Genomic DNA, 24,023 nt, shown 5'->3' on the forward strand with positions numbered 1-24,023 from the left:
GCAGCACCTGTTAATTTGCAGCAATTTTATGTTTTTACATCGGGAAACTGCTATTACTACTAAGCTCCACATCCCATACATTCCTTATTGTATGTGTATGTATAACATGTTAAATATTATTATTTTTTAAATTAACGTGCCCGTTTGTGTTGCTTTCCCGTTTGTTGGATTTGTTTTACACTTAATTTTACGTTTTGTAGTTGACTTGGGAAGTTCTAAGCTAAGTTTTTTGTTTTGGTTTTCTTATAGCTACAAGATTTAGAAGATCAGTTTATTCAGTCAGAACGACTTAACCACCAATTAAAGAACTTATTAGATGACAAGGAGAGAGAAATCGTTGTGGCAGTTCAGAAAGCGCAGGAGTTTTCCACCGCAACTGCCGCCGCAGAAAAATCTGCCAAGCAGCTGGAAGAGCACGTGCAAAAGTAGGTACAACACGGCGTTTATAATATTCATGATTGTTTGATCACAGTTATGGTTAAAAAACGCAATTCTTTATTTTTTCCTAACTTTGTTCCAGTGTTAGTCATTCATTCCATTACATTCGGAATCAAACATGTATGGCACCAGTCACTGCCATAAGGATGATGGCACCTTCAGAAATATTTCGAAGGAATTTCTTTCACTAGGTCTATATGGTTCATAAACAAAACTGAAAAGTAAATTGCAAAATTCAGGGCAGATTAGCCAAGATGTGATGGAAGAGTTGGCAAGTTATTTCGCCTAAAATTCACAAATTTCACTTTTTCGGCAATAAAGGAAACCAATATAGTTCCATATTTTCTTTGCATAATTGATGGTTTATTCATTTTTATCACGTTGCCTTGTTCCAGGCTTGAAATTGAAAATGCCAAAATTGAGGCGACTGCAAAGCATCAAACAACTCAAATTGAAATCCTTCAGAGAGAGCTACAGGAATCCGTTTCAGTAAGAACCAGATGTATCCGTTTATTCATTCGTTAACCCCATTAGTCGTGCTTTCTGCTTAAAACCACTTGCACACCGAGACCAGCTTCGAAGCATAGACATGCTTCTTGTGCATAACTGCTAGTGGGATTACATGCTATGGCATGTGAAGAGATAAATTCAAAACACTGGTTCACATGGGTAGTTTGGGAGATTTTTCCCTCCTCACCGTGCTTTTTGCAAGGGTAGTCTGACATTGGCCTCAATTTAGTATGTTTTAGACATGATTCAATACTGTTAGGAAAACTTTCTTAATGATTTTATCTGCAGAAGTCACTATTAAATTATTTTTGAATTTTTGTAGATTCATTATTAGGAAAGCTTATTTAATCAAAACCCACGATAATGGGTACATTCCCAAGGGTTCCAGCAGCATTAAATGATTTTATTAAGCTCTAGATTTGACCAGTCCATTGGATTTATTATCTGAATTTAATTTGCAAGTTATTTTTTTTTTCCCCCCACTTGTGTACAACATCTGCACTGGAGCCCACAATTGTTTGCTAGTGAAATATTAGATCCATGTAAAGAATACAATTACTAGGCCTGTGCTTTAGCAAATGTAAGAATAAGATATATAGAGTTAAAGTATGTCTATACGACTTGTACATTACACATCCACTAGCATCAATGATTTATCACACTGCATTGCAGGTGTACATGTTTCTCTCGTCCTTTTTATAGCCGACATGCCCTTTATGGCATTAATGGTCTGTATTGTACAATATAAACCGAAGTCATCGCGTATCCAGAATGTTATTACAATTAGAGAGAGGGACAGCTGGATTCACCAGAGTAGCACAATGCATTCGTTGTGTGTGGGTGTGCGGCTCCATCTATAGAAATCTGTGACTATATCAATCTCTCTTATTGATTTATGTTGTTCTATTTATTTTTTACGTAGAATCGGAATCGCATGGAAGATTTATTAACAGGTTTGCAATCATCAAAAATGGGCTTGGAAGAGAAATTGAACCAGCAGGTAAATATATAATTATTAGCATAACTCCTTATATAAACTTACTGCAAGGAACACATGAAATTGCTTAAAACGAGGAAATAAAATAATCTCTTTCTCGAAATGTAAATATAAAGCAGTAATTCTGTGTTTGGATTGTAAAGACCCCTCTGTGGTTCCGTTGTTTTAGGTTTCTAAACAGACTGCATTGTCTATGAATGCCCATGAGTCTCACAGCATGTGGGAAGAAGAACTCAAGTCCCGATCCCGATTAGGCATTCGCCTGGCAGAGCTCGATAGAGAAAAGTCAGATTTGGTTGAACAGGTAAAGTTTTAATATATGACTGATAAAGCTCACATCTAAGGGGGCTGAGATCCTGTGACTTTGTTCTAAATGGTATCTATTGTGCTTTCATATGCTGAGTCATTCGATAAACCATGTGTATAAGCTTGGAAAGAAATTCTATCCTTTCACTGGTTTATCTTTTGAAGGTTGATCGTGAACGTAAAAAAGTGAAGAAACTGGCAGAAATGAAGAAATCTGTTGAATCGCGGTTTGATCAGGAAGTGAAGAGAAACAGTGAATTACACAGAGACTTGACTGGGTAAAACTTGCAGGAATCCGATTACTCACAGTGCATTGGGGCTTATGTATAAAGTGCAGTTCTGGGGGGGAAATTCTAAATATGAAGCAAATGCCATAAAAAACAGTAAACCGTTCATTCTGATTCCCTCACTTTTGGAACTTTTTTTTTTTTCTCAAATACACACCCATGTGTTACAGAAGGGTGCATTAAATGCACAGATAACTGTGTTAATTCCTCTGAGCCCTTCATTTTGTACAGTAAACAGTCATGTCCTGTGCAGAACAGTTTTATAAAGTTTGATACAGTGTTTTAGGAACAATCGTACATTAAATATAGTTCTATATATTTTTAACATCGTCGTGTTTCACGTTTAGCGTAGTTTTATTCCCCACCTCCCTCCCATCGGTCTATCTGAGGCGTGCTGTTTCTTAGAAATAACAAGTTGTCTTGGAAAACGGGCAGCATCTATACACCTAAACGAATACTTTTACATGTAGTGGTTATGGTGCTTCACATTTCGAACTAGTGCCTCTGGAATGCATTTCACCATAGCAGCTTTGTTCCTCGGTCGCAGGTACCAATTTATGGTCTTGTTTTCTGTAGGATGAAGAAACTTTTGAAAACCACTAAAAAGAAACTGAAAGAATTTGAATCCCTTGGCCACCGACAGAGCAGACCTGAAGATGGATCCGCACACAAAAGCATTGAGTCCGATTCTGAGCGTTCTAGATTAAAAGATAAGGTATCACTGTCTCTTCTGAATTGACGTTTTACAGTATAAGTTTGAGTTGGGTTTGTTTTTTTATAACTATTACATCAGAAGGGAATATTTTATAAGCACACTAATCTATAATACATTAAAAAGGACTCTGTAGTCACTATAACCATTTCCTGCCTTTGAATTGGTTATAGTGCCTGGAGATCCCTGGTGATGTTTGAGCTGTTTATCACTAAATCAGGTTCCTGGCCACTTCTAGAGGTGTGGCTAAGGCAGAAAGTACACACTTCCTTTAGTCATACCCTTCATACATCAGTTGGAGCTCTGATAGGCTAAAAGCAGTCAGCTGATGCTCTCAGCCAATCACAGCTGCCCATCTCTGCTCAGGTTAATACTTCCTCGATAGCCAAAGCAGCACAGATGGGAGGGGCTTCTGGGGACTCTCGTTTAGCATTAAAACATAAAAACATTAAAAACTGTTTACTGCTGATTGAAAAGACAATACCAGGGATTCCAGGCACAATAACCAGTTTAATGAGATGAAGCAGTAGTAGAAAACCGTTGAAAACAAACTTTTTTTGGGGGGGGGGGGGGGGGTTAAATCAAAAACTGCTTCAGTGTGCCAGGGAATACATATACATATCACTGGGAATTCTCGGTGCTGGAGCCAATAACATTCATGCAATTGCGGCTTTCAAATGCTTCTCAGTGAGTTGTAGTACAGCCGTGTGAGGCTAACGGAAGTGGAAGAAGTCCTCCCCAGCTGTCACTTAAACATTTCCAACACTCTTAGAACGTGTTCTAAAAAGGAAAATTAGATGGCACAAAAAGCACTCGAGGAAGCTGGAATGCTTTGTGCCTGGACTGTTCCTTTAAGCAAATAATTCACTGTTGCCATGGATCGTCTTATAGCTAACGAGTTATTATTAAAGAAAACTGCATCAATGCACTTTGTATCCATTGTGCCATTTCCCCTTGTTAATCTTTAAAAATACGGTTTAAGTTGATGAATATTACAGCGATATATACTAAATCCGTAAAAGGAATGATTGACAAAATGTGTTTACAGAATTTCTAGCTTGCCAATTTGTACTTGTTGATAATATCTGAGCTCCTTATGAGCAAGAGACTGTCTCTCTTACCAGACTATGTTCCGCTACAGAATGTGATAGATTTTTATGTCATCAATATTTTTAATGTAAATAACTTATGTCGTGCAGATTGAGCAACTTTCCGTCAGTTTGGAAAGAGAATCGATGAGATATAAGCAGCTGGAATCAGCAAATCGTGATCTGCAGGAACAGTTGTATTCCATTAAGCATTTACATAGGAAACACGAACGGCAAGAGAAGGGACAGCGGCACCTTGAAGGGGAAGTGGCTGACTTAAAGAGACATCTGGAGTCAAGCAAAATGGATCAGAGCACAATGGAACACTTCAAAAGGGAAATAGAAGAGAGAGGGAGGCAAGAGCTACGACAGAAATTAGAAGAAGTCAATCTGTTCCTTCAGGTAATAATGTCCATATGAAGTGCTTTCACTAAATACATAGGGTGTAAATGGAGAGTGAGATTTATGTGATAGAGATTATAGAATTTTGGAAATGGGATGGGGGGAATCTAAGACGGTCCAGCAGACCCCTCAAATTAATTTCATTAGTCCCATCTCACAACACAGGAGATAGATATATTGGCCTTTACATTTTCAGCCTTGTAGAATTTTAACCCTCAGTCTTATCCCCTTCCCATTTTAATAATGTAATTAAATGTTATTTATTTTTTTAAGAATTTCCTGAATGTTGCGGTTATTACTACTTTGTGCAAAAAGCTGGGAAGCCGAAATCCCCATGTTCTGAGGCAGTCGAGATGAATTCCATGTTTGACAAATTCCTGATTTTAATTTAGGCAATTCATTTTTTGGTTGGACGAAGACTGAACTCTACTAATTTTATTTGCAATTCTGGAAAAATAGATCTATTTGATTGCAAATTGCTTTTTGTAAATACACGTGTAATACTGGGACTACAAATTTTGAAATTCAGAGGCAGATTTTGATTTTAATGAGTTAACGCCAAATCAAATTTACCAACATGAACGTAATTTTTATAAAGTAAGAATTGCACAATGCAGGAAGGGGATATATTCTATATACATTTCCTCCCTGCATTGATGATTTCACACAATTTGTTTTAGACCCAAGCTGCAGCCCAGGATTCCCTAGAGCAAATAAGATCTGCAACAGATGCATCTCTACGGAGCCAGCTGGAAAGCAGAATTCAAGATTTAGAATCAGAACTCCATAAAATTAAATCCCAACAGAAAGAAAGCGAGTGCCAGAAGGAATCCTCACTAACAGAACTGGATCGGTTCAAGGATTTGTACACAGAAGAGATGAAACTAAGGAAAGTACTGGCATCAAAACTAGAAAGGTGTGTAACCATATGGCTGCTACATTCGAGTCTGCCCCGTTTGTTATTATAGAGCCTTTACCGGTGTATGGCTCTTTTTTAATGGGTTTGTTATATATCTCTTTTCCTCGAAATACTTGATAAAATAAAATCTATTTAAATATATATTTGTCATGTGTTAGTTGTATATTTTGCGAAGAACCTCATTCTGTGTCCATTGGATTTGTATCCTCTGGACATTTATGCATTTGTCTTGGCTGTAACAATAAGGGTTACCCACTTTTTTGGTTCTCTTGTACACCCTAATAGTCCCTTTGTGGGACTTTGTTTTTTCCAACATAACACTTTTCAACGTCTTTACAGAACAAGTGAAAAGCTTGAAGAAGCGAATACCAAGCTGCTTACTGAAAGGCAAAGAAGCAAATCACTAATTGCAAGCAGTATTGTAAATGGAAGCCTAGCTACAAGCCCTATTCTAGACTCAAGTCAGCTTGGACTTCACGGCAGGAATTTGGCAATGAATGGGGGTTTTGGACTTGGAGGAAGTTTTCTAAGTTCGACTGGAAATGGATTAACAGTAAACCGAATAGATTCCTACCTTGCACAGGTCAGCCACAACTGCTTTTCAACTCTGCTTTAAGCTCTGTTAATAAGAATTGGTGCTTTCCCACTTCTGTAAAATAGTTTAATAAAAATGTGAGATTCACCACTTATTCATAATTTTGTATTAAATTGTTTGTCTTCCTACTTAATATGCAAAGATTATTTAACAGATTACATTTCATTAAACATTGAATATATAAAATAATTATAAAGGTAAAGACGTATTCTATTACTTACGTTTATTACGTTTGTGAGTGGGTTTTTTTTGGGGGGGGGAGGAGGGGGGGGATATATATATATATATATATATATATATATATATATTACTAACTCTTTCTCCATCACTGGAGAACGATTACCATGATCTTGGTTCTTGAATGTTACACTTGTAATTTAATTTTCGATTACAGCTAATTCAGTGCATTGCACATTTGTGATGGGTAATTGCTGAGAGAGCAAGTAGGAAAATCTGCTAGTTTTAATGTTCTTCATCTCAAGTCAGGACTCTGCATAGAAGCCATGCCTTTGGCCATTGGTAAAATTATGTATTCAGAAAGTTGATTGACAGGTTAATGGAAAAGAATGAGGATGGTTGAAAGGTGAACTAGTGAAGGAAATGGAATAAGGAAGGAGGGGAGTGAAATAACGACGGTATATGGAGATTGGATATAAGGAGGCTGTGGAAAGAAAGTGAGTAGATGAGAAATAAAGATACACTGATCAGCCAAAACATCAAAACCACCTGCCTAATATCCTTGCATTATTCTGCTGAAAAGGGACACTGCCATCAGGGAACACCATTGCCATGTAGGGGTGTACGTGGTAGATGGCATGAGTCAAAGAACATACACATTAAAGACAGGATCCAAGGTTTCCCAGCAGAACATTGCCCAGAGCATATCGCTGCCTCTGCCGGCCTGTCTTCTTTCGCATCATGCTGCCATCTCTTCCATGGGTAACAGACGTACACGCACCTGATCTAAAAGAAAACGTGAATCATTAGACCAGGCAACCTTCTTCCATTGCTTTATGGTCCAGTTCTGACGGTCATGTCCCCATCGTAGGTGATTTTAGCAGTGGACTGGTGTCAGCTAGGCAGCCCCCATACACATCAAACTGTGATGCACAGTGTGTTCTGACGCCTCTCTATCATGGCCAGAATTAAGTTGTTTTTTTTTTTTAGCAGTTTGAGCTACACTAGCTCTTCTGTGTGATCTGACCAGATGGGCTAGTCCCACGTGCATCAATGAGTGTGGTGCACCCATGACTCTTACGCCGATCCACCGGTCCTTGCACCACTTTTGGAAGGTGCTAACCACTGCATACTCGGAACACCCTACAAGACTTGCCGATTTGGAGATGCTCTGACCCAGTTGTCTAGCCATCATTATTTGGCCCCTGCCAAAGTCACTCAGATCTTTTCACTTGCTCATTTTGTTTGCCATTGTAATAATATAATCCATGTTATCCACTTTACCAGTCAGTGGTTGTAATGTTGTAGCTGACCGGTGTATATACTTGGTTCTTTTACTATTTTTGTTGCTCATTTTGAGTTGAAGTTAACTAATGATAAACATAAGGTCACCGAATTCCCGAAACCTCTGTCTTCTCTAGCCTCTTCATATCTCCCTAAAGCAGCACTGAGAATCGAATAAAGTAAGCGGTTTATGAGACCGATGCTTTTAATAGATAACAAGCTAATATTAATGAAAGAACTGCAATCTACAATTTAAGGTTTACTGGAAAACCACTTAGTTTAAAAAACGTTTCCCTGCAAAGCATTTCATGTGTTAATGCATGGAAAATGAAATGTACTAATTAATTATTTATTTATAAGGAGACAACGTATGCTGCAGATCTGTACAGCAGATAAAGAGACTGAAACAACATAGAAGTTTGTTATGAAAATAAACATTTACCAATGTAGAGTTAATATTTTAGTAAAATCATTTATATTTGAGGGTTTAGTTTAGTATAAGCTATGCTAGCAGGATAGTGTTATCAACAGCATCCCCTGCTGATCAGTAATTGTGTAAAGGTAATGGGGGATGTCCATACAGATGGGATGAATTCATATATAGAAACATAGAACGTGACCGCAGATAAGAACCATTCGGCCCATCTAGTCTGCCCAATTTTATAAATAATTTCATTAGTCCCTGGCATTATCTTATAGTTAGGATAGCCTTATGCCTATCCCACGCATGCTTAAACTCCCTCACTGTGTTAACCTCTACCACTTCAGCTGGAAGGCTATTCCATGCATCCACTACCCTCTCTGTAAAGTAATACTTCCTGATATAATTTTTTGTATAATGTAACTGTGCATGAGCTTGGCTAGAAGATTGTATGCACCCACTCACTGCCCATGGCCATGGAGAGAACACTATTTGTCCGGAAGGCATAAAATATCAACTTTAAAAAAAAAAAAAAAATTAAAAATAAACTGCGTAAGGCTTATTGTCCAAGAGTGTTGTAGCAGGCTGGTTAAAGCTCTTGAGTGATAGTATCAAGAGTGTCCCTTTTAGTTAAACACTTAGTAAGAAAATAAATTGCCCATTAAAGGAACAGTCTAGTATTAGGAATACAGATGTGTATGTTCCTGATGCTCAAATGTTGTAACGGCTATAACCACTGCTTATCTTAATTCCCAACATGCTGCGCCGGTCTTGCCACCACTTCTCCACTGGCTGAGATTATAAATACTTATGATCTCAACCAAATAAATGGTTCCCCATAGGGAAGCGTGAAGGGGGGGGGGGGGGGGTTTGAGTGACAGCTCTTACAGGTTGCCTTTTTTCAAATTGTTGCTGTAGTCTGAGAAGTGCAAACACAACTTTTTCTGTTTTCCTTAGAACCACCACATTAAACATTAGTGGTTCTGGTGCATAGTGTCCCTTTAAATACACCTTATTGGGGTCATACATTTTTAACATAACCCTGTATCGTGTGTCTTTCTATTCCAGGGGACATCGAATCACACTATAAACCAATATCATTTTATAGAATAATCCGCGTTATTTCACAATTTTATTTTTCAGATGCACCATGACCTGGAAAAAAGTATTGCTAAAGAATTACAACAAGGTAGGTTAACAGTTTTATAGAATTCTGATATACGTCTCGATGCAGAAGATATTTTGGTTTGTGTATATCCCTAGGTATTTGCTATGAAAAGATACTAGGTTCTCGAAAAAGTCACATTCATGTATTATGCAGATTCTGCATTGCAAAGAGCGGGTTTCTCCATGAACATTTCAAAATGTTTAAAAATAAATCCTTATGTAGATGGAGCACCCTAGCTGCAGGTAACATAACATTGCTAAAAGAAGTCACTATTTTGGAGACGTGTTTCTTTAAAATGACCCTCCGGAGACACATACTTTATGCAGTGTGTACGGTTCTTTAGGGTGCAGTTATGGAACTGATGACAATTTAAGGGTCATCTGCTTATTTTATTTAGAATACTATTTTCCTTGCCAGGCATCTTTCTGTAGCATAATTAAAGAATTATATTTTTGAAATTATCTCAATTTATTGTTTAATTTCAGTTTCATTTAGGCATTAAATAATTCGGCTCGATTAGAATGAAAATTCTAGAATAGTTCAGTGTCACCTTTACTGACCATGATACATAAGTATGAGTGAGGGAGAAATTGGATAAAGCAGAGAAACTTAATTACAAAGTAATTAACTAAAAAAACGTAACAATAGTCTAGATATTAGAATTGTAAAATAACCAATAACAAAGCCTAGTCCTAGCGTACACCCCAATACCTCTTTCACTAATCACACCGTCCATGTGTTTATAGCTTGTATGTATTACCAAAACGAATGGTCACTTTTATCACTGTGTCGTCAAAACATACCGTATGTTTCTCTCCAGCATCGTGTGGTACCCTGGAATCAGTGGGAAATATATCAAAAATATATGTATCATTTCAAATAGCTAATGTATTTTCGGTACCAAAATAAACCTTTAGATCTTTAATGTTTCAATGAATATTGATATTCAAAATACATTGTTTATTATTATAAGATGGTAAAAGGGTTTTGTTAGAAAGAAACAGGTTCTGCTATAACCTATGTAGGTCACTCCACCACACACAAAGAGTGCAACATAAAATAAAGAATTAGTGAGAACACACAGATAATAGACACTTTTACCATAAAATGGATAAAAGGTATATACACCTTAAAAACTAAACAGAAAATAGACCATGGGGTAACATAGCACATACAAAGAAAATAAATAAGCACACTAATGGTCCCACACACATAATGCTGAGCCACTCAAATAGCTGGCTCAGACTTGAATGGAAGACATGGATGTCTCCTGAGATCGGCTGTATACCATATGCCCAGCTATGCTGTAAGAGTTCTCCTCCAATATAAATCCAGGATGCAGGATAGAAGGTTCTAAAAACTCTAATTTATTAGACAAAAACACAAATACCAAATCCCAATAGAGGGAAAATATTTTTTATTTTCTGATTATGTATATTGAAGATTACTTTTCAGTTTTAATATTAAAATGCAACTGTCATGGAACATACACGTTGGATTTGAATTTAGAGAAAAAACATTGTTTTACACACACACACACACACACACTCTCACTCTCACTCTCACACTCACACTCACACTCACACTCACTCTCACTCTCACACACACTCTCACTCTCACACACACTCTCACTCTCACACACACTCTCACTCTCACACACACTCTCACTCTCACACACACTCTCACTCTCACACACACTCTCACTCTCACACACACTCTCACTCTCACACACACTCTCACTCTCACACACACTCTCACTCTCTATATAAACAGAAACATATGTAAAATGTGTTGTCTGACGGAAGAGCAGGAGAACCCTCCCGCAGGCAGTCCTTCCTATGTCTGTCACAATGCTATTTCAATGCAAGCACAGCTCACGCTTGCTGGGAGAATATTGGAACGCGGTGACATGTGGCACTCTGCTTCAACTCCAAGGTATCTGCATCCATGGAGAAGAACTGCACATGCGTTGCTTTAGGAGTTCTGTTTTACGCTGAACCTGTCTTGATAGGATTACTGTAATAATCAATCAAATGTGAAAAGGTAAGATTAACAAGTAGTGATCATTTAGACCGGTTTTGTGAAACTAACGATGGTGCACTTTTACAGGTAATTCAGAACTGGAGACGGGATACACCAGGGTTCCTCCTGTCGGTTCAACAGCTGCAACTTTTAGAAATCCGGACACAGATCTAGACCCAGTATCTAGAACTGCCCAGCAATATCTAGAGGTTCTAAAGAAGAATTACATGATCTAGCCACTAGTGATATTTTATGGACTGTAAATCGTTTACACTAAATGGTTATATATTATAATGTGAATATTGTTGTACCTGGTCTTTGTGAATAATAAATGTTACATAGCATTCTTGCACATTGCACTTGCAGGAAAATCAGTTACCTTAAGAAACATGTTGCCTATAGCCATGCTAAGTGTTTGGGATAGAATAAATTACAAAACAATGCATTCCTATTATTAAATTGATAATGATGCAAGGTTATTCAGTAAATGGGGAATTGTGGAGAAGAGGGAGATTGTGAATTGACTATTTTTCAGCCTAAAGTTTACATTTCTGCTTTCAATTCCCCTTAAGTCCCAGTTTGGTGGCAATTCCTCAAGATTTGTGGGGTGTTTGGACAAAAGGGTACTTTGATGTAGTTTTTGTTTACATCCAATAATGCAGGGACATGTTGATGTACATAACCTTTTGTGAATTTGCAACATGCATATAAGTAAACATCCTGCCTTTTGGGTAACCTGATCAATTTTTTTATTTTATTTTGGTTTTTGTCTTTTCAACATTCCCACAACTGTTCGATTTCTACGGTACATTTTAAATATTTATTTTAGCAAATGAAAATGCATGTTCTTGAGGCATATTTTACCTGCTAAACTATTTTTTTTACCAGATGTATTTTCTCCACTGTATTTAGTCCAAATGTTATACATGTATGTTAATGTATTTGTCATGTTTTCAGTTCCAAAATATTTAATTAGCAAATGTTTATTTGATAAATCTATATCCTGTGACAGTATTTACAAAAAAAAATACAATTCTTAGTGCCAAGAAAGTTTTAGAATGTATTTTTATAAAGTGTTTAGGATTTCATTGTACCGATATACTGAAACAAATTTTTTAATTTTGGGGCATTCAAGACATGTTTCTGTATTGGTGAAGTTTCACTAAATAGTGAATTGTGATAAATTAAAAAAACTGAATTTGAAAATGAGCCTAAATGGGTTTTTTTCCAAATCGGCCATTTAAGGCAAAATTTGGAAAATCCATTTTCATTTTAACTAGAATTCACTTTCGTAAAAATGGCTGGGAGAATCTACAACTGGCTGTGGACTGCCACCAGTGTTTTTGTGCTATGGCTAACATGGGGTGTTCCTACACTGCTGCTAAGATGAATTATTTACACACAAAAAAGCAATATGCGTGCTTGTTACCGCAAATCACTGGGTACCTGCTACTTGTAATTCAGGATAGCATGTGGATTAAATAGGAAAGGTTTCACAGGGATATGTACATTTTATTAAAAAAAAAAAAAAGGATAACTTATTTGAACCGTAACACTAATGTTTTGCAGCCAGTTTAGCTTTTCAGTGTCTGTCTCTCTTTTGCATGTTAAAGACCTTTTATAAGTTTCTTGATATCAAACCAGATATAAATATTTTCAGCTGCTGGTATATGGTCACTATACAAAGTGGCAAATGATATATATTTGCAAATCTTGTATAAATCCTTAATAAAATTTCTGTTCAAGTACTTGTTTTGGTTAATTTCACAATTGATCTAAAGGGGAACACTCTAAACCACTTCAGAAAAAGCGGGTATGGGCTGATAATCACTGATGCGCATGCACCCTGTGTTTCAGTGCTTCTGTATAGCTGGGGGATTAGCACTACTGATCACGTGGGTGTGGGGTGGAATATAGCTGCAACAAGAAAACCATCTAGCTGTTCGATTACAGCTACAGAAATCTAATTTGGCTTTAGATTGTAGGCTCTTTCGAGAAGTGTCCTCATCAACATATTGTTTCTGTAACAAATTGTCTCACTTATTGCTAAATTTCCCCCATTGTAAGTTAGTAACGGTGGATGAGCTTTTTGATTCATCTTCCTGAGTTAAAGGAACACTATAGGGTCAGGAACACATTTGTATTCCTGACCCTATAGTGTTAAAACAACCATTTAGGTGACTTGCCCCCCTTAAAAGGTAAGAAAACTTACCTTCTTTCCAGCGTTGCACTGGTCCTTGCACCCATCAGAATTGATAATCTCAGCCACACCAAAGCACTAGATTGGCTGAGATTGTCAAGTGGGCTGGGCGGAGCCAAGCGCTGGCCTATCAGCATCTCCTCAGAGATGCATTGAATCAATGCATCTCTATAGGGAAAGTTCAGCTATGGAGACGCTGAACGTAAGTGTTTGACCCAAGAAGCGCCTTGAGTGACAACTAGATGTGTTCCTAGGCTGTAATTGCCCATTCTCTGAAGAGGCAGGGTTTACAGCAAAAAAACTAAAGGGACTGACTATACTCACCAAAACAATTTCATTAAGCTGTAGATGTTCTGATGACTATAGGGTTGCTTATGAAAGGGATATTGACAACATCAAAGTCAGAAAACCAATTGCTTTGGCAAGTTTGCTCTGTTTTCAAGGGCATTTTCTAACACACGTGTGAAAATGTCAATGATCTCATATGACCTGTTATTAAAACAAAAGAACAAAATGACACAATTAGCTACAGGAAAGAACTGAAATCGAACGCATATATCCGGTATGCATGTAAAATGTTGCTGTGAAAATATCAAGTTTAGCTTTGTATGAGCGTTGGTGAAATATCCGCGGATTAAATCTAGTGCATTACAGTGTGCTTTTATTATTCACATCTAGGGCTAAGGGCAGTGATAAGGTGGCTAACGGTTGGGTAAGATTTAGGGGTTGTTTAAGATTAGGGTTTTTCATGTGGTGCTTCATGGGAGTTATAGTCCATAGCATCGAGAAGTCAGGTACTCCCCCTCTGCTACATTCCACATCAATGCAACCTGTATAGCTCCCAATGTTATGTATGTTGTTATTGTGAAAGACCTTTAATAGTGCTACTGTCTTTCCAGTTGAGAACCAATATAACATTCCTATAATGATGGTTTCCCTTTAAAAGCTGACATTTTAATGTGACTCTATACATTTTTGTACTTGTGGAGTTGTGTTGAATTTGAATGATTAAAATACATACTTACCTGAAGCTTGCTGCTACCTCCTCGAAAATAGTATTTACAGAGCTGGTTCTGTACAGTTTTTACAGTCCAGTTGGTTGTGTAGTTTTTACTTTTATGAATACAGCATAACAATTAGACATGTGCAATTCGTTTCGGGCAATTCGGACATTCGGGTACTTCCGAATGTCCGAATAGATGAATTGCCGAAGTTCCGAAATTACCGAATTTCCGAAGTGCACAATAAAGTGGTGCTGTACCAGGTCCTACGTGTTTCGTCCACGAACGACTTCATCAGGGACCTCCTGTTAAAGTCAGAGACACCAAATAAAATACACACAGCAACTATAAAAAGCATCAAACAAGCAGATCATTCTTCTGCAGATTAAAAGCCGTTGGTTGTTGGTAGAGGAAGCAGGCAGGAACTGTATGGGTTTGTGCTTGGGGTGGTCTCAATCTCCATGCCTTTTCTGGTTTACAGGGATGTTTATAGGCAGCAAAACTATGATAAATATGTGACACCATTGTCTCATTTCACCTTGCAGCCACTTCCACATTGTCATTACTGAAAATAGGTTGCATCACTTAAGTATGTAAAAACCTCTATAAATCCTTTATTGTGCTACAAATGTCAGATTGAGGTTGTAGGAATGTTTCTAAGGCTCAACACCCTCCATCTGTAGAACCTGTCAGCTGTCTGAGTAGGGTCATCCACATAGAGATCCATACATTTTGTGTGCAAAGTAATGCTATTCATGTGTACTTGCCTCTCTAGGCCAAACATTGCCTGTACCCCAGAAACATGTACTGGTGTATACTGTGCAACTAAGGTAAGTATAGATACATTTATCTCTGAGGCACTGTTGGTAGGACAATAGGACTTCTAAATAATATTCCATTGTATAAAAATACCATGAGAGGAGCAAATATAATTACATATAACTGGGGTAAAATGAACAAAACAGCCTTAAAACAAAAACGTAGAAACACTTTAATTTACATATCAAACTAGAACACATTCACAATAAAACATGTAAATAGGGTAAGGATTTCCAATTAGTTAACATTTGTAAAAAATATTGCATCAAGTAATATATAGCTCAAGGTTTATACACCATCCCACCCAATTCTCTTCAATTTACAACAGAATTTAGAGGTTCTGCTCGGATGTTTCCTAAATCCAATGAAGAGTCTGTCTCTTCATCAATTTCTCCAATAACTGCCCTGTAAACAAGGAGACAAAAAACAAAGTGTTACAAAGCGATAGACAATATAACAAACCATATTAAAATGCCTTTACGGACACTTTTAGATGCAGAAAACGTTTATTGTTGAACATTTAAAAATATTTGCTCTGCTTCGAGCTGGGACATAAAGCAATCATTGTAAGTGTACCCTCCTGGCTGTTTTATTTATAGCTTAGAGGGTGGAACTTTGTAGCTTTATAAAACATCAGGGGCGGGGCAGGGCTTGACCGCCTTGCTGGCTGGATTGGATTCTCTAAGCGAGAGCCCTTAAACGGTTTCCTAATTATTAGTAACTCATTGGGGCACTTATATTCTGTCAGAAATTCGGCTAGACCACTGTGCAATGGCTGATAGCGGCATTTATGTCTATTTTGCTGGTCTGGTGGGGGTGATCCCGGTCCTCACCCTGGAGGACCCATGCTCTCAATGACCGTTTGGTGATATCTGAGAACTCTGAAACCACAGCGTGCTACCAAAAATGGCAGATGCCTTGAGTATGCTAGGCTCATGTAGTGAGCAAACATATCTTCACCAAGCTTGATGCTTTATTTACAAACAATTCAGGAGGAAGGTAACCAAGCGACTGAAGAGATTGGCTGTGCAGGAGTCTGCAATGAGACGCCAGAGAGAAGTGAAATACTTAGAGGCAGAAAGTACTGGTTAAGGTGAAGACACCCAGATCATCACGGTGAAGTTGGGTGCTGCCCACTAACAGGCCTTCGTTTACAGGAGAAGCATCCAGTACCTACCCAAACAGCTAAGCCACCGGGATAGATATCGACTTTCTCAATGGGTCCACCTCCACACCCAAGCGGACTGCAACCACTAGGGATACTCTCCCCAAAGACAAGCCAGCGAGAGCAGGAATTTGTTTTGACCCAGAAGTGAATAGGCTGAACAGGAACTAGACCTTTTGCAGTCAAGCTTGCAGCTCACTTGACAAAGACCAATTTGGGTCAAAGGTTTGCTGGATACGGTCTTCCAAATAAATATTACCTTTTGAGCATGAGTGCCTGGACCTTCCTTTTTCCACTTGAAATCTACTGTTTCAGGATTGTGCTAGCTCCTGGCCTGGTAGCACCCCCTTTGGCTTATTTCAACGAGTGCAGTTTATTTTATATTTTGCTGCGATATATCTGCAGCTAATGGTATGTCACCTATGAATCTTCCTGTAGAGCTCTGTTTTTCTTAGAATTTCTTGTGTATTATTTTGGCTCCTTTTGCCTTCACTTGTGCAACTTAAGTTACACCGTGACTCATCAGGGGGACAGAGGGGTGCCTGGAAGACTCTATACCGTTGTAATTTTCAATAGCCTGTTGAGCCACATATTTAATCTCTATATCTCCAGCGGCAAATTTTTGTGCATTATATTTTGCAGTAACTTTCATGTCCTAGACAAGCGTTTCTATAAACTTGATGTTTCCTACTCACTATGCCATCGGACATGTCATCTATTTTGTTTACTACATATGTTTTATAAAATGCAAAAGAGTAATAAGCGCTCTCTTCTCAAGGGTGAGCAGCAGTTCACCAACAAGGTGTTCCCTCTACCTTGTGATAAATGGACAGATAAAATAGAAAGGTGAACAGCGCTAAAGATCAGAAAATGTATATACGTTTAGTAGAAATACTGGCCAGCGGAGTAACTTAAAAAAAGAGAAACAAAAATACAATACAGAAAGCCGAAGCTTTCTCAAAAGTGAATGAGACTTTTCACTTTTGAGAAAGCTTCGGCGAAACGCGTCAAGTGAGGAAGAATTTTGGACTTTTATACAGGACTGGTTTTATAGTTTATTATTCACTTTTTACTTATTGTATTAAAGTATATATATTTTTTAAACTATCCAGTCATTTCTCTTGTCCTCCTTCCTATCTAATACTGCTTTGCTGCTATACCTGGGTCCACTATATCCCGAGGTGGGGATTATTCCACCTAAAATTCTCCAAACTAGAGCAGGTCGTTGCTCTAGTATATAAATCCATAGACGGGGATTATTCCGTCCAGGCTCTTAACACCGAGCTGATATAGCTCCTCAAAGTGTGAGTGTGAATATAACACCTTTGTTCTTGTGGAATTATAGCGTTCATACATACTGTACCATTATTTGTATTTTTGTTTCTCTTTTTTTAAGTTACTCCGCTGGCCAGTATTTCTACTAAACGTATGTACATTTTCTGATCTTTAGCGCTGTTCACCTTTATATGTTTTATAACACAAAAATAGTGCAGGACATAGTTGGATAAGCATTGTTGTTTGTCTATATTACTCTTTACATTTACTGTTACACTGCAAAAATAAAGAATTTATAAAAATAAAAAAAGGGGGGGGAACTTTTAAGGGGCATTCTATTAAAAGCCATAAAGTACTACGGCAAGCTGAAATGAGTTAAGGATTTGGTGTATTCCTTTAAAACAATAACATGAAACAAATGTGAACAAGATTGGATTCAGAATAGTATTTCTACATGAACTGCAATACTGCATAGAATAGTTACTTTTATTATTATCTTTATTTATAAAGACCCAATTTATTTCACATAATTGCAGTGGGAAATATCTGAAATACATTGGGGCTTTATAAATAAAGGTAAAGCTTATAGTCCTTTAAGAGATCCCTCTCTACATACCTCAAAACAGATTGCACGTGTCATGGTTGATTATATATTTCTTACCTGTTCTATGTTACATTTTGTATATATTGTGTATTAATATTGTTTTTGTATTTTAGTGTACCCTATTGTATCAATGCGATGTTTTGTGGACCCAGGACATACTTGAAAACAAGAGAAATCGCAATGTATCTTTCCTGGTAGAATATTTTATAAATTATTAAAACCAACAAATAAAGGACAAACAATGGTAAATAAACTAATTATGCTGAACAGAAGAGATAAGGAGGCCACTGTTCAAATAACTTCAAAGCACAGCATCGGCCAGTCAGCAAGGCATCCATTTCTAACAGAAGTCATTTTGCTGGGTAAGAATACTCACACATTGTCTCCCCTTACAATGTACAGTCCCAGCACAACTTGTTCCACTCCTTGGTTAGAACTAAATACTCTTTCATGACTTTCATCCAAAATCAAGTTAATCGTCTGATCAAAGCCTTTGAGAGTTCCCTGAAATAAACACACAAACATATGTCTTAGAAAATAATGTAAATATCAGTTTATATTACTGCAGTTACCTCTACATTTCTAAGGGTGTCACATATTAAAAATTAAAGGCTGGTTCTCCAAAAGCAGAATATATGTAAGACTGAAGGGATCTTGGCACGACAAAAGACATGTTCAAACATCATTTAAAAAGACAACTGGAACAATCCCATTGTTTATGATTCTGTTTCCAAATAATGGTACTTAATAGCTGTGCTTTCTACTAAGGGTGTGGTTCCATTAAACATTTTTATATAAAGAGATGTGAGATTCGAAAAAACTGTTTAAAGGATCACTACATGTATCAAACATACAGGATCAAACATGTATTCCTGACCCTAGTGTAAAAACCACCATCTAGTCCCCCTGGGCCCCTCATGCCTCCATAAATATAGCAAAATCTTACTGTATTCAAGCCTGAAGCTGTAACTCTGCATGCAGTTTGACTCAGAAAAACAAGCAGTCTGCTGACATCATCAGAAGTGGTAGCCTGATCCAAACACAGTGCTTCCCCTTAGGATTGGCTGAGTGACAAAAAGGCAGATCAGGGGCAGAGCCAGCATGATTCAAACACAGCCGTGGCCAATCAGCATCTCCTCATACAGATGAATTGAATCAATGAATCTCTATGAGGAAAGTTCAGTGTCTGCATGCAGAGAGAGGAGATACTGAATGTTTGGATGCATTTTAGGCAGCCATGCCCCAGGAAGGATCTCTAACAGCCATTTGAGGAGTGGCCAGTGAAGTTATCACTAGGCTGTAATGTAAACACTGAATTTTCTCTGAAGGTAATGATTCTACTCACCAGAACAAATTCAATAAGCTGTAGTTATTCTGGTGACTATAGTGTCCCTTTAAGTGGAATCATCACTTTTCTACAAGTGACTGCTCCTTGTTCCAATAAATACCTTTGAAGGGTCTTCTCAGTGACTAATGCAGTAGAGGTAAGTAAACACACTTATCTCTACTTCACGTTAGTGTTAAGGGAGAATTTGCCACCCCTTAATGCTTCGGGTAATGTGTTGAAATTGATAGGAAACATACTGCAGGGTTTATTTTAACTCACATGACATGTCCAGAGAGCTTAGCAGGTCATGTAAGTTTAAAAAAAATAAATAATAATAATTGTAAAACAATCATTACACAAGAAGTGTTCTTTTAAAGATTACATAAATATTGACACCTTGTGATTGGTCTGCCTCCCATTGCTAAAAAAGACTGAAAACTGACAGGTCTGATCCATCAGCAACACAGATTAAATGTTAAAGAGAGGACAGCACATTAACATGTGGTCATTAGTGTGCAAAGAAAACAAAAAAACATTGGATTAACAAAATAACTATATGTATCATACCACAATCATTCTTCCATCTGCCGTAATGACCGCAACCGTTCCTGAATCATCTGTCAAGGAAGTCTTATTATTACTGGAGCAAAGCTATACAAAAACCTCATCATAGAAAGCATACTGACCTATAAGAAGAATTTAAGTATACCCATTAAAATATTATTTTTGGTTAACGGACATCAAACGTGATAAGCTTACGACCCGTGCCTATCAAATCACCTGGAGCTTGCGAGGGAAGCTTTTATCAGAAAACACTGTTATTTTCCTATTATTTATATATCATATAACACATAAAATGAATGCACAAAGACCACAGTGCGTGGTTACTGTTACTATCTATATATGAAGCTTTACATACTACCTCCACACATTGTACAATGTTACTGCAATTCTCTGAGTTCTAATATTGTATGCCTGTTTGTTTTCACACTTTTTTGGATCATTATCTGCACTGCTGTTTGACATCTTGTACCTTTTACATAAAAAAAAAAAAAAATAATTAATAAAGGCACAAAACAGCAGCATTTTGCTAAATGGTACCCAGGTACATACATTAATAGTTATTCAATCTTTCTTTCAGCAGCTAATGAGTAACTATAAAAAGTTATCTGCAGTGAGTGCAGTGGGGGACAAATTAGCCCTTTATTAGCGTTTCCCTGGACACATCTATAGTTCAGGATTTGAAAAAAACAACTAGAAAAGTATGTTATGGGTTACATCACAGATATCATGGCTGCTGTTTAAAGGAGAAACACCAACTATTAAATTAATTCTGTATATTAAACACCAACTGTTAAATTAATTCTGTATATTAATGGGGGGCAGGGGGCGATTATATGTATTGTAATTAATGAGAATTAAGGAAGAGGGGTCCTGGCAGCTCCCCTACTGGGGCTCAGTGACCCCCCCCCCCCCCCCCCCCCTATGTGACCCCCTATGAGACCCCCTATGAGACCCCCCCCATGAGGTCCCTCCAGTAAGGATACGGTTGATGTAGTTCTCCAGGGCTGAGGTCATGTTTCTATCTGGTCCACAATCCACGAGACAAGTCCAGCGCCTATCAGGGACGTCATCAAACGCCGACACCGCTCGAGGCCCCGCCCCTTTGCCGGAGACCAATTAAAAACAACTGCCTTTTTTTTTTTTTTTTTTTTTTTTTTTTTTTTAAGCTCTTTTTTTGTCGAGTGTCTCCAGGTTACGGTGAGGACGGATTATGCGACGTCGGCCATTAACTCGGAGACCAACCCGTTGGAGATCATGGCGGCTGTCTCCAGGAAAATGGCTCATGTAATGGAGACAAAATGTCAAACTGGTTTAGAACTCAGTAGGCTGGGGGTTTGGGGTTTGGGGTAAGTAAGTGACGTCATGAATAAAACAAAGTAAATTTTTTCTGAACAGTAACAAAAGGGGGCGGGGTTTAGTAAGCCCCTAAATTAACCCTTATTGTCACAGCCAGATTTTTTTTTTTTTATTGATTTTTTTATATATATTTCTCTTTATTGACATTTTTTTTTTTTTATAATGTATTTTTTTTTTTATTTAGATTTTTTGGGGGGAGGGGGCTAAAGGTCCATATACAATTAAAATTTTTATTCCTATGTGTAATTTTAATTTTTTTTTAAATTACATTTTTTTAAATTAAAATTTTAATAAGTTTACCCTCTTATTATTTATTTGTTTATTTTTATGGACAGAGAGGGATTTAACCGTTTAAAGACACGGCTTCAGTTTCGCAAAGCGGCTCTGTCACCGTATGGCGTATTTTCATAGTTTGCAATACCCTCAACGACTGCTCTGCCTAGGGATAAAACGACTGCCCTGCCTCCCTTTCTGGGATAAAAAAAATAAATTAATAAATACCGGCCATGCTAATGTGCATAATTAAAGGGACAGTATAGTCAGGCTCTGCCTCTTCTCCGCGGGAGACCTAATGCGCATGCGCAGCACTGGCCACGCTCGCATTAGTATGTACAATGCGTTGGGGTTTTACATGCAAACGCAGTGTTTACATTACTGCCTTAGGACACCACTCAGACGGCCACTAGAGGTGCTTTCTGGGTCAGCGCTGCACAATGTGCATTAGCAATAGCCTCCCAGTGCTTTCCTATGTGAAAGTATTGGATTGGCTGAGATCATCAAATTTGATGATCTCAGCCAAGGAGATGGGGCTAGACAAGACCTGCCCAGGGCTGGAAGAAAGGTGAGTTACTCCTGTGACAGGAGGGCCGGGAGTCTAAATATCTCTATTAGAACTATAGTGTCAGGAATACATGTTTGTGTCCCTGAAACTATAGTTGTGGTGGAATCTCGGTAAAAATAAATTTAGTAGGCCGAGATTACCACGTGGCATGTGTACGTGCATATGCTGATGTATCGATCAGTTGGTTGCACGTGGCAAGATACGATCAGTAGTGTACGGAGCATGTGCGAGAATACAGGATGTAGTATTCCCCTCCTCCATTGTGCTGGACAGGCCATGCGGTCAAGCAGGAAGTTAATTCTTATTTGTATTGATTGGTCAAGAGAATGTGCGGGTGGAGCTTAATATGGGAGGAGTTATATGCCTATATAAGGAGCCTGCATTATTGTCCGGGGCTCAGAACTTGCTGTATTTTGGTGACATTAGTCCCTCTGAGTCCTGATCGGTGAACCGAATAAAGAATCTCTTCCTTCCTGAAGAAACCTGTGTCCATCTCTCTGTGCTTGGCTTCCGTCAGTTTCTCTGGTATCATTTGGTGCATTGGCCGGGAAGCTCATCGTTCAACGGTAGCTGAGAAGCAGAGGCGTGAGATGGTCTATCTTTGCCCACGTTCTCTACGGCTGCACCCCTGAACTTCTGCGTGGACCTCCCTTCGTCTCGGCGCCACTGGTCTGTTGTCCAGGAGATCATCGGCCTCTACGTAGTAAGTGCTGGGGTGTCCCCGTCGATGAGTGTGAACTCAGGTTCAGGAACGAGGAGGTAAGACGACCGCTGTTTTAGACGGCGGACCCACTAGGGGTATACCGATTGTGCGGTAGGCCCATAAGGGGTTAAATCTGTGTATGGAATCTGCCCCCTCTGTCGGAGGGAAGGAGCGAAGGCGCACCGCTCAATCGAACGCTCTTTAGTAAGACCGTTTGATTTGGTTTGGAGTCAGGCGGGGTTCTGTGTAAATAGCCCTAGCCGGACACCGGTGTCTTGTCTAGACTAGCGTTCTAGGGTGTACAATTTGTTCGCTAGGTCGGAGGGACCGGGAGACTAAGCAGACTCTGATGTACATTATCGTTTGCTAGATCTCAACCTATCTTGGCTAAGTGGGAAGGCGTGTAAATTTGGAACCCACTAGACTATTGATAGAGTAGAAAGACTAAAAGGGTTCTGTTGTAAATTCCGCCCTCTAGTTCGCTATATGTGGTGCTTGGGCAGTGTGGCTAACCAAAACGGATGTAGATAGTTTTAGGTAGTCCATCAAGGTACTGGCCAATAGTTTAGTTGGGATTGTATATGTGTTAAAGATTGTTAGTAAAGTGTATATCTTGTTAGATAGCGCGAGCTCAGCCGTCTAGCGAGAGTGTTAATAGTGTGTTGCTGTATTATAGTGCACGGTACCATAACCCTGTATATTTACTGACATTGTATATAAGTACTAATCATTGTCGTCTAATGCATGTCTAACACCATAACCACTAATAATTGTATTGTGACCTTAAATTGTACTTTGACCTATGCTAACCGTACTGTAACTACTATTTGTAAAAGACGATG

At 38.3% G+C, this 24,023-nt stretch overlaps 2 protein-coding genes across 2 annotated transcripts in view; one reads left to right on the plus strand and one right to left on the minus strand.

Moving 5' to 3' along the window:
• The window catches only part of ANKRD26 (ankyrin repeat domain containing 26), a 72,003-nt gene extending 59,601 nt beyond the window's left edge, over positions 1-12,402 (plus strand). Inside the window, exons 32-42 of the mRNA XM_063446116.1 lie at positions 250-425; positions 834-927; positions 1,871-1,948; positions 2,115-2,249; positions 2,417-2,529; positions 3,115-3,253; positions 4,450-4,740; positions 5,421-5,656; positions 5,999-6,242; positions 9,280-9,325; positions 11,414-12,402. Coding sequence (XP_063302186.1) covers positions 250-425; positions 834-927; positions 1,871-1,948; positions 2,115-2,249; positions 2,417-2,529; positions 3,115-3,253; positions 4,450-4,740; positions 5,421-5,656; positions 5,999-6,242; positions 9,280-9,325; positions 11,414-11,562 — 1,701 coding nt within the window. The 3' untranslated portion in view covers positions 11,563-12,402. The remainder of the gene's footprint in view (positions 1-249; positions 426-833; positions 928-1,870; positions 1,949-2,114; positions 2,250-2,416; positions 2,530-3,114; positions 3,254-4,449; positions 4,741-5,420; positions 5,657-5,998; positions 6,243-9,279; positions 9,326-11,413) is intronic.
• A 3,092-nt stretch (positions 12,403-15,494) lies between these two features.
• On the minus strand, positions 15,495-21,372 carry LSM8 (LSM8 homolog, U6 small nuclear RNA associated). The gene is made up of 4 exons (XM_063445091.1): positions 21,265-21,372; positions 20,285-20,325; positions 18,767-18,894; positions 15,495-15,751 (listed from the first exon to the last, which is right to left on the minus strand). The coding sequence occupies exons 1-4, from the start codon at positions 21,293-21,295 to the stop codon at positions 15,661-15,663; spliced, it is 291 nt and encodes a 96-aa protein (XP_063301161.1). The 5' UTR covers positions 21,296-21,372; the 3' UTR covers positions 15,495-15,660.
• Positions 21,373-24,023: the final 2,651 nt, after the last annotated feature.

This window comes from Pelobates fuscus, chromosome 3 (genome assembly GCF_036172605.1).
Source record: "Pelobates fuscus isolate aPelFus1 chromosome 3, aPelFus1.pri, whole genome shotgun sequence".
NCBI lineage: Eukaryota > Metazoa > Chordata > Amphibia > Anura > Pelobatidae > Pelobates > Pelobates fuscus.

What these genes read in the sequence shown, in the direction of transcription:
- LSM8 (XM_063445091.1), bottom strand. Translation starts at nt 21,295, where the DNA reads ATGACCTCAGCCCTGGAGAACTACATCAACC. An exon ending in CAGATGGAAGAATGATTGTG is followed by an intron (nt 18,895 to 20,284) that starts GTATGATACATA and finishes TGTTTATTTCAG; the next exon opens with GGAACTCTCAAAGGCTTTGA. An exon ending in ATTGTAAGGGGAGACAATGT is followed by an intron (nt 15,752 to 18,766) that starts GTGAGTATTCTT and finishes CCTTGTTTACAG; the next exon opens with GGCAGTTATTGGAGAAATTG.